Genomic DNA, 11,510 nt, shown 5'->3' on the forward strand with positions numbered 1-11,510 from the left:
TACTGCAAAAACAGTATGAGCAGTATGATGGCCATTTCAAACATACCGTTTGTTGCTCCTCATCAGATCAATTCTAGCCTTCAACACTGAAAACACAATTTCTTCTGAACTGAAAGTGTTTTTAGCTGACCCAGGCTGAAGGGACCCAGTGCGGCTCGATGTCCAGTCTGTCAATGAGTCCCAGCAACTCAGAGACACTCGTGTCCTGCTCGAAGTTTGTGATGACTGCATCGAACATGTGACCGTAGCTGTGCTCCATCTCTCGTGCTTTCTCCAAAGTCTCTCTCACATCCTCGGGCTGTGCAAAGACAAGGACATGATAATAATTGGTTTGTCAAATGCTCAAAGAGAAACCTAATGTGCAATATGATTTAAGTTTTTTCCCATTATACATGTATATTCTCTGTAAGAAAGGTGGGTGAATGGGTTGGTTGGTATTTATTAAGGTGGTTTTTTTTTGTTTAATTTAAGGTATATGGACTCTTTAGGTACCGTTTTTTCTGAGAGTGTATATGCAACTGAACATCTAGCAGTCAAAGGTTTGGATGCACTTAATGAATGTATATTCCTTGTGTTCTCAAAAACCTTTTAATCTAAAGGCTTTTACTTAAAAGCTTCAAATATGAAAATATATTTGCTAAATAAATTGTTTTATTATGAACCTTTTTTTAAATTAATAAGTGCATTGCATTTTATTAAAAAAATATATTTTTGTTTTTTTCATATATATATAGTTGACTGCTAGTGTAAATTATCTAAATGAAAAATGTGTATCATGAAGACCATGTGTTTCTTCTTTCTTCTGGTCATCTGCGTTGGAGGATTGGTTAATGGTTAGTTTTATTAGGTGGTATTTTAGGAGACTTGAGGAGAAGGCCTGATGAAGATGATGTAAGGTTTTTAAGATGCCGAGGAAATCACTAGCAGCTCGCAGGGATCTGAGAAGAACATACAAAAAACATCTAAATGCAACGATGAAGACACTGGTAGAAACACAAATGAACATGAAATGTGAACCAGAAAGAGAAACAAATACAAAACAAGCTCAGTACAGATGGTCTAAAAATCCAAATGTACTGAATATATTGTAATGTTCAGTGTTTTTCAATCTGCAACAAATACCAAAATTCCTATGAATGGACATCATAAATAAGATTTTTCAATCTGCAACAAATACCAAAATTCCTACCTTCAGGCATCATATCGCCTATCAACTAAGATTATTTTCCTGGCAATTCAGCATATTAGCCTACAAATTCACATTTTGTTTTGTCAAGTGTTGTTTTGAGTTAGTTTTTTTTATTATCTAATATTTTATATAGTATTATAATTTTAATGATGAAATTTTCATTGGTAAATTTATTGAATGTTTATTAATTGTTAAATTTGTTTTATTTATGGATGTTCTAGATATAGATACTAATGTTGACCTCAAATGAATTTTTTATATAATTTTTCATATTTTTATAAGATTTTCTAGATCAACTTGTGCCTCAATAACTTCACTACAAAAGTCTCATCTTTTATAGCACCATTAGATATTTTCAGGTTATTTTACTTTTTAGATTTTCTTGTTCATCTTTTGCTTCAATAAATTAGTTTCATTTTTTTTACTACAATCAAATGTTTGAAAATACCTAGCTGGCAGGTTTCCTAAATTATCCTCAGAATTTAATTATTTTACTAATAACTAAATCAGACCAAACTACAATTGTATTTAAATCAGCAAATATTAACTTTTAAAAATGAACGATTAATGTCATAATACAATGTATTCTGCCATAATGTGTGCTTTACCTACAGTTTAAATACTGTAATTGTTGTGCCACTAATGTCACCAAACACAATTGCAAAAATAATGTGTGTTTTCAACTTTATTATAACTAAAAACTAAAAAAAAAACTAAAAATAAACTACAAATGCAAATTTTTTGTTACTTTAAATAAATGTTAAACTGAAATAATCTATATATATAGATATTATATATATATATATATATTTTTATATAAAAAAGTGCTCATTTCTCATTTAATATATAAATTGATTACTAATTATATTATATATATATATATATATATATATATATATATTATGAATATATATATATATATAAAACAAAACCTAATCTAGTAAAATAACTGGTTTTCAAACAGGTTTCCTGACATCAGTGAGTTAGTGTTGTTGTGTTGGGTTTGTTGAGATCCTCAATCACTTTGAACCGGGATATAAACAGGTTTCCGGACATCAGTGAGTTAGTGTTGTTGTGTTGGGTTTGTTGAGATCCTCAGTCACTTTAAAATCATCATTTCTAATTTCGATGAGGAACACTGTGATTTCAGTGCAGTGCTCGTGGCCTTTTGGTAGAAAAAGCACCTGATAAAAATGTACACAATGCTGCAAACGGAAAACAAGATACTATATCACTTGTAGTTGTATTTAATAGAGTCATAACTATACAAGTAACAAGTTCATACAAAATGAAAAATGGTCATAAAAGATCCCAAAAATATCCAAACATGCAACATATCTACAAATCTTCAGGGTAATAATCTATGTGCCATTTCTTGAATCCCAAAAATATCCAAACATGCAAAGTCGACATGCCACCTTTGCAGTGGGAGCAGCTATATGGGAGTCTTGACCTTTATATCTCCGCATTTGCACATGCCACAACCCTCCTCCTCCCATGCGTAGCATCAGAACTGAAATACTCTGGATAGCATTGCTTCGTCTGGGCAGGTGAGGATGGAGGAAATGATTCCGTGTCGGACGGCGAGTATGCATTCGTTTCATTAGGGGCTGGAGGCACCTGTGCAGACTTCCTTATGGAGATGCTTCGGGGCTGATGTTTGAGGGATGCTTGCTGGCAGAGCAACGAAGAGGGATTCATTATGCTCTGCCCGCAACGGTGCGAGTTCTGAACCCACGGTACTTGCTAGTTATTTTTTGAGTGAGTGGGAGTTCTGTAAAAAGTTTTTGCGTAAACAATTTTTGCGAGCTTTCGCCAATTCTCGGTGAAGGATGAAACTGTTGACCACTGCGATGTCAAGAAGATGGAAGAAGAAGGTCTTGTACCATTTTGTGGTTTTGTGGAGGACATTATAATAATCTATGAGGGAATCCAAGAGATCAACACCTCCCATGTATTTGCTGTAGTCCTTCACAGCAGATGGAACAGGAATTAGACGTGTTTCTTGGTCCAAACCCCATCAGTAAACCCTTGGCATTCCCTGGTGAACCGTAATCCCCCGTATAACGCCTTGTTTGAACTGAGGAACACATGAGGACTTTCTCTCGCGTCCATAACCTTTGACAAAGATAAGATGACCTTAGCGTCGACACCACACGAAATTTGGATCCCAATTCAGAATCTGTCCCGCTCAGGTCCGTTGGCCTTCGGTACAACCTGTCAACAATGGCGCAAATGTGCCACAGCGAGGATGCCGTTACTGCCACAAATCCAAGAAAAGAGTCGGGGGGCTGGTGTAGAAATTGTCTCTATGGTATTAACGCTATAACCCATGCGCCGAAGACACCTCTGTGATCCAGTAGATCTCATTAACCCGAATCACATACCCGGCACCTTTACCCCGATGATTTTGTTGAGTCTTTCCTTCATACACCAGGTAAGAAATTACCGAGGTGTCGCCCGCAGGACGAATCGGCAAGAACGAAGAGATGTTGTTAGCCCCGCGTATTAGTTGGAGTTTTGATCATTCATAATATTCGTTTTCGTTTATGTATCAGTTTTAGTTTTGTGATAGACTTTTGTATCGTCCATTCTCTCATGTTGGGGTGAAAAGTGATTTGCCTACACGCCGAAAGAACGTCCGTGTACAGAGGCTTGATTTTGAGCAGTCGGTCACAACCTGCGGTGCCTTTCTTCTTGTTGTTCTTCTCGTCCTCCTGAGGATCACAGAGGTAAAGATTCCAGGAGATGGCCTGAAATCTTGCTTGGGACATGATGGACCGCGGGTACGAAAAATTGTACATTTGTTTTCTCGCCCAGTAGTCCGCTATTGACTTTGCCTTCACCAGCCCCATGTAGAGAACTAACGCCACATATGAGTAGAACTCAGCTACGGTTAGAGGTACCCAGACGAACAACTTTCCAGCTTTCACCTTCCTTTCGGCATTGCTGTTAGTGTTTCTGACAATTGTCTTGACAGCAGAGTTGGTGAAAAAGAGTTGGAACAACTGTAAGGGCGTATATGTTGCGTCTGCTCTGAGCTGTGGACCTGGAGATCTCTTGGGAGAGAAATTCGGTAGTACCGGTTCCTCATCCTCATTGCTGATATCAAGCCACTTATCTGGCTTACTCTCAATTTTCATCCAAGGTGAATCCAAAGCTGAAGACAACCTGCTTCTGGTTTGCCTTGTTGAATAAGTAGTTGCAACGGGCTTCGATTTCTCTTCGGTCAAAGTGGGTTCAGAAGTGGAAGTAGGTTCGTGATTGGGTTTGGAATTGGTGGAGATAACGGGCTTGGGAGCAGGATCTAAACTTGACGCAAGGATGGGATCAGCGGAGGGATCGGAGATGGTTACAGGAGTGGAATCAGCAGCTGGTAATGATTTAGTGATAGCTGTAGGAGCGCGATCAGGGGTTGGTTTAGGTGTGAGGTTGAGTTTTAAAGCATGCTTTCGTGGCCGGCCTCTTCGCCGTGGTAAAGTCGGTGCTGGATTAAGGGTAGGTGTGGGAGTGGAATTGTGGTCGGTTGTTGGAATGGGTTCAAAAGTGGGCGTGGCTTCAGGAGCAGGTTCGGATAGAGAGAGTTTGTCTATTGGTCCTGATGATGTGGGTGTGGGGGGGTTGCCTGCTCTTGGTGACTGAGCTGATGCAGGTGATTTTGGATGATCTGGACTTTCCAGAAGAGGGTTCCAGTCATCACCAGAATCAAGACTGTAATACAAAACAAACACACTTTATATGCAAGGACTTAGTGGAGTCCAAAAGAAAAAAAAAAACACATTTAACTTTAAGGACCCTTTAGATGTAATTCAAAAAATAAAAAATAAAGTCTGCATGTGTTTTTATTGAGTATCATATTTGATACATCAGGCTTTTATTGAAAATGGGATTCATATTTGAGGAAAAAAAACACTTCAAATTTATTCAAGGTGCCAAACTGAGCAAAAATATGCAAGGTGCAGGTTCTATGTTCAAAAAGTAATCTGAAATGCATATAAATATCAGTTTTCACCATCTCCCAATAATATGTCATAGTAAGGTGAGATTTAAATGCTTGGTTTTATGACTGGATTGCTGCACATTTTAAAGTCAAATTTAAGGCTTTTAAAGACCTTTTTAGGACATGAAAAAATAAAATATTGTACACAGGGTGTCTGTTCAATATTGACAAAAAAAAAAAATTTTTTTTTTGGAGTCAACATTATACTATTAAACAATATTTTACTGAGCAAGTTTTTGAATGCATTTACAACTGCATAAATAATGCTATGAGGCTGGTTTTTAATTAATTATTTAAATTAAAAGGTACCAGTACTTTAAATATAAAACCACCAGTTGGTAGCAGCAAGTCACTGTCTTTTGCGTGAGTTTAGTGTGTCATTAATTCAACCGATTTGTTCAAATGGCTGATTCATTCAGGAAAGAAGAAAGTGACAGCTGTCTTTATGAATGGATCACTGAATCATTAATTAAACTGATTTGCTCAAAACGCTAAGACTTTCTGCAATGAAGCATGTATGTGTGTCTGTTTTGTTGATTTAAGATGGTTATGATTTGTTTTGTGTTTTAATTTGTTTAATTTTTCATTTGTATTTGGTATTTTATTTTATATTTAATATATACTGAATTTACTGTATTTATTGACTGTTTATTGAACTGTTAAATCAATATCACATGTGCAGCCATGCTAATATTTATGAAAAGCACTCTCACAAAATCACAATACATAATTTTTTGCAAAATGTTACATATGTAAACAAGACTACATACAATAACATCGAGTTGTAGTAAAATGCTATATCTTAAATCAGATACCTCAATTCAATAAAAAATACACGTTTAAGAGATTTTATTCAAATCTCAGATTTTTTAGACTTTTTAATGACCCACGGAAACCCTTTATGATTGAAGCACTGTCATTTTTATTGTGGAGGGCAATACATATAATGCAATCCGATACAATGATGCCTGAGAGATGAACAAATAAACGTTCCTCAAAAACCTGATGGATCATATTTGATACTCACATTTGAACAAAATGTTTTTAAAAATGATGTATGGAAAACCAAGTAAACCTAGGTAGCTTCAGTCCAGTAAGTGTTCACCTGACATAACCCTTCAAGAATCTGCAAGATTTTGATAGTTATTTAAAAATAAGAGAGAAACATGAACAGAAAGCAGTGGCTTTCATTGCATAGAATTTTATTTTGTATAAAAACACATGTTTTTGCATTCTACTAGATGGACGCCTTTGACCACTGCGATCGTGTCTTGTATCTTTTGCAAACAAATTCAACGTATAGAGAACTTTTTAATAAATGCAAAAATGCTTTCTGTGTTAATGACCCCGAATGACAAAACGCTACCATAAATGCAAGACTTCCTTACTCACTCTTCTTCCCACAGTTCCTCTTCCCTCCCTGAATCACTGATCTCGTCGCTGTCACCATCGAGGTCGCTGTCGGCCCGAGGCCTGGTGGGTGCAGGATTAGGTTTGGGATCAGATGTGGGTTTAGTGGTAGGTACTGAGGTCAATGGTTCATAAGTGGTTGTGGGTTCATGATCAGAAGTGTCTATGGGTGCTAGTTCAGGCAGGGGACTAGGGGTAGTTTTTGAGGTGTGCTTCAAGGGCCCGTCTGTCCGTGGACGTGTTGTGGATTGAGGGATTGGGGATGAGAGTCGTTGTCTCTTTGCATTTGGTGATTCTGAGCCCTCTCGTCTTTCTTCCTTTGTAAAAGGCCATTCTTCAATAGCATCCACACTGTAACACAAACCAAACATGCTTCATTATGCATGCACGTGGCACAATTTACAGCACATTAACAATATACAAACACTATGGTTCAAACGTTTGGGGTTGGAAAGTTTTTTTTAATGTTTTTAAAAAGAAGTCTCTAATGCTCACCAAGGCATTTGTTTGGTAAGAAATACAGTAAAAACCGAGATATAGTGAATTATTAATACAATTTTAAATAACTGTAAAATATTTTAAAACAAAAATATTTATAATAAGTTGATTTGCTGCACACAAATACATTTATTGTCATTATTTTGTTCTTTTACATTATTAATAAAATATTTTGTCATATTACAAATGTTTTCACTGTCACGTTTGATCAGTTGTGTCTTTGCTGAATAAAATGCTAATTTTATATAACATATATATAACATATATATATATTATATATATATATATTATATATAAATATATATATATATATATAGATTTTTTTTTTTTTTTTTTTTTTTTTTTTTTCCTCCAATGCGGCAAAGCAAAGAGAAAAAAAAATAAGCCACAGGATTTAAAAAAAGGAAGGTAATTGCGACTTTTTATCTCACAACAATCTTTTTTCTTGCAATTCTGAGTTTATGTCTCACAATTTTTTTTCTTAGGACTGTGAGGAAAAAAAATCAGAATTGCAAGATATAACCTTACAGCTGTGCACGTTAACTCAAAATTGAGTTTATAACTCACAGTTCTGAGAAAAAGCCCAAATTGTGAAATATAAACTCACAATTGCAAAAAGAAAAAGTCAGAATTGTGAGATCACAATTACTTTTATATATATATATATAATATATATATATATATATATAGAGAGAGAGAGAGAGAGAGAGAGAATTGCAAGATATAGACTCAGAATTCTAAGAAAAAGGTTTTGAATTCTGAAAAGTGTTTAAGTTTCTGAATTCTGATATATATGCAGAATTCTGAGAAAAATTCCAAATTGTGAGATTAAAAAGTCGTAATTACCCCTTTTCATTGTTTATTTTGTAGCAAAAACAGGCTTTCATGCATTATATCCATAAATCAAAATAAAACAATAAATAAATGTAAATTAATTTACACATGCATTTACTCACTTCTCTTCCCATGGTTCCTCTTCCTTCACTGACTTGATCTCATTGGTGTCGCCATCTAACAGAAGCCCCGTTGATGTGGGTGTACAGATGAGCGTGGCTATCGGCACCTGACTGGAGGTGGGTGAGGAATCCGGGCCGAGTTTAAAAGTGGAAGCGGGATTAGAGATGAGTACGGGTGTAGAATTAGGGTTCAGTTTAATGGAGGATGAGGCATTGGTAAGGGTTATAGGAGTTAAATTAGGGTTAAGTGTAACAGTGGATGTGGAATGAGGGCCGAATTTAATGGAGGAATTAGGGATCAGCGTGGCATAAGGGGGGGGTTTAGGCACGATTGTGGCATATGGGGTGGGTTTAGGAAAGAGTTTGGCTTTTGATTTGTCCTTAGGCGGTCTGCCTCTCCGTCGAGGTAAGGAGACGGCTGGGGTGTTTTTAGGCGTACGGGCCGTCACTGGTGCCTCTGGGGAGGGTTTCAGAGCATATTTAGATGGCCGTCCTCTCCGGTGTGGTAAAGACGATGAAGGCGAGGAGGATGAGTTCCTCTTAAGTTTTGAGCGCCTGAGAGGCTTCCATTCTTCAGAAGAATCAATACTGTAACATATAATGAATACACTTAATTGTTATATCACATTAAAGAGGTCTATTGTGCTTTAGGCATAAAAAGCATAGGGTAAAAAATAATGCATGATTGGAAACAATAGATGCATTGACTAAAGTGCTTGCAAGATTGTTTTGCTATTCTTTATTGTATCATCTGATATTAATTCAGGTCAAACCGCTTTACACAAGCTTCAACAAGATTTCAACAAGGTTGAAATCTATGCTATGTCTTTGCAAACTTCTATAAGTTTAAAGATTTTAAAGGTCCTGACAGTGATTGTTAGGAATATGACATAAAATGTGCCTACTATCTGACAGACATCACTGAAAACGCAAAGTCAGACCTTTCTCATGATTAATCTAAACAAAACTGAAAAAGCAATATGTGACCTGTGCTGGCAAAATGAGTCAAAATGAGCAAATTTTCAAAAATTAGTTATTTTTATGTTCACATTCTCCGTTAAAAGTCATTCAGATATTTTATCTTTGTTATGATAAATAAGAACAGATGCTAAATATACATATGGCTTAAAAAATAGCAAAGGCTGTGATTAAAAATATGTGCTGTGTTTCAGAGTGTAACGCTGCACTGTGTTCATTTACACACGAGCAGCTCATGATGCAGTTTTTTCAGCATCTCGGTTCACAGGAAATGCTGCTCTACATAAACTCATCTATGAATGTGCTCTGAGTTGTCAGCGCTGATAGCCTTGTAGACAGCGCTGACATAAAGCACCGTTGTGCTACGGGCATCCCAAGAAAACTGCTCTGAGATTGGGTCGCTTATAATGTGCATTTAAGAACGCAACAAACACCAACCATATTCCCAAACTTGTAATGAGAAGTGCGCATAAACCGCTGTTGACAACAAAGGTGAAACTTTACTGGCTCCCTGCTGTTGTCCCACCAAAATAAACATTTGAAAATGATTTAAGACAGTGGTAAATATTAGTATGGTAATTTTACAGTGGTACTGTGAAATTATTATTTATTTTTTATTGTATTGTTTTTCTTATTTATTTTTTTATTTCACACTGAAATATTACCATAGCAACATTCCTCAATTTGTTTATTTTGCTTCCATACTTAGTAGTAGTAATAATCATTATTATTATTTATGGTCATATTGATATAAACAGTTTTGGCAAAATACTGAATTTTATACACAGAATTATACACGGCCAAATACTGCCTCCCTACAAAAAAAAAAAAAAAAAAAATTTTTTTAAATTAAATTAAAAAAAAAAAAAATCACAGCAAACCCATAGCTTATTTAATAAATAAAAAAAGAAAAGGAAAATTTTAATTAGATTTTTTCCCACCCAAATTGTAGCCCTATCTGGCTCTGTTAATGTTACATACATACATACATATATATAAGTGTGTGTATGTGTGTGTGGGGAGCACCATGCCCATTTCCACTTAATTTATTTAGAAATGCCCTCTGTCTGTCAATAATTTTCAACTTAAAACAAGAGAATGCATTCTGCTGATTATTTGCATTATATCTGGTGTGGCAATATTAGGAGAAAGTCTCTTTTTGAAAGCGGCATATTTTTTTTGTAAACAGCATATACATGCACAGCTCCCATAAAGATTGCTGTTTTTGTTGCATAGCAACAATGCTGTAATTAATGAAGAAACTGACTGCTTTCTCCATGTATTATAGACATTCTTGGGCACAAATGATCACTGTGCTTTTTCCCAATAATATATAGCTATACATTTCAGCCTATATAAGAATCGCTGCTGTTTTTAAGAATTTGGATTATAGGGCGAATCAACAGCCACGTCCCTATTTTTTTTTTAAATAATATTCAACTGCACTGTCACCAACCATAATCCTCAATATTTAGGTGACTGGACTTTATAATTCTAAAGAGCATTTAACTGGACAAAAATAAGGGCACGCCCCTGAGTGCAAGATGACGCCATTTAGATTTTGGCCCGTTTCCCAGATGAGATTTTTTTTATAATGTAACTATATACATACATATATTGTACAAACACACACACACACACACACACACACACACACACACACACACACGTTATAAATAAAAAAATATTATTTATTAGTGTATTGATTTTATGTGGTTTTTATGCTAAATTATGCTTTTATGCTTTGGAGTCTTGCAAGCACTGTTTTTCCTGTCTATCTTTAAGAACTGCATTTTGCATTAAGCAATAAAAATATATTTTTCTACCCCAACAACAGGTAAAAACACTACACAACTGACGCGTTACTCACTCTTCTTCCCGCAGTTCGTCCTCCTCCGCCGAATCGTCGAGCTCGTCGCTGTCTGACAGAGGTTTGTATCCAGCTTCGGTATCGCAATCTTCTATTACGCACTCGATTTCATAAAACATTTGCCTTTTCGCTCCGACATCCTCCGCTGATGCCATTTCGAGCAGAAAAGGCGAAGAAAACTAAACGCAGCCTCCTCAAACCAGGTTCAGACGCTGCAGAACACGCGCGCACAGCGCCGGAGAGCGTTCTGTGTAAGCCCCGCCTCCCACTGCTACGTAGAGATCGTCGCAGTCTCTGATTGGAACACAATCTTGAGTGACGTGTCAACGAAAGGCTGAGATCATCAGTAATGCGACGTGAACCGAAAAGTAGACCCTTTTATTTATATTTTAAGAACCAAATATAAAAAGACATGTTTTTTTAAATGTAAAAATATTTATTTCAATGCAGGTCCTTGTCTTTTTGTTTGTTTTGTCTCTGTGGTTGTGTCATATTGTTAAAATGTTTGGCAATAAATATAGGCTAAATAATATTAAAAAAATAATGTTAATTTAAAGAATAAAATATCTAGATAAATACTGCTCTATATTATTATTATTATTATTATTA

The 11,510-nt window shown here is 35.8% G+C and overlaps 1 protein-coding gene across 1 annotated transcript; it reads right to left on the minus strand.

The window, feature by feature from the left end:
- Window positions 1-6,094: 6,094 nt before the first annotated feature.
- On the minus strand, window positions 6,095-11,162 carry LOC122149030 (flocculation protein FLO11-like). The gene is made up of 3 exons (XM_042778182.1): window positions 10,902-11,162; window positions 8,054-8,641; window positions 6,095-6,950 (listed from the first exon to the last, which is right to left on the minus strand). The coding sequence occupies exons 1-3, from the start codon at window positions 11,054-11,056 to the stop codon at window positions 6,578-6,580; spliced, it is 1,116 nt and encodes a 371-aa protein (XP_042634116.1). The 5' UTR covers window positions 11,057-11,162; the 3' UTR covers window positions 6,095-6,577.
- Between the last annotated feature and the right edge of the window lie 348 nt (window positions 11,163-11,510).

The sequence above is a fragment of the Cyprinus carpio genome, chromosome A20 (genome assembly GCF_018340385.1).
Source record: "Cyprinus carpio isolate SPL01 chromosome A20, ASM1834038v1, whole genome shotgun sequence".
In the NCBI taxonomy this organism is placed as follows: Eukaryota; Metazoa; Chordata; class Actinopteri; order Cypriniformes; family Cyprinidae; genus Cyprinus; species Cyprinus carpio.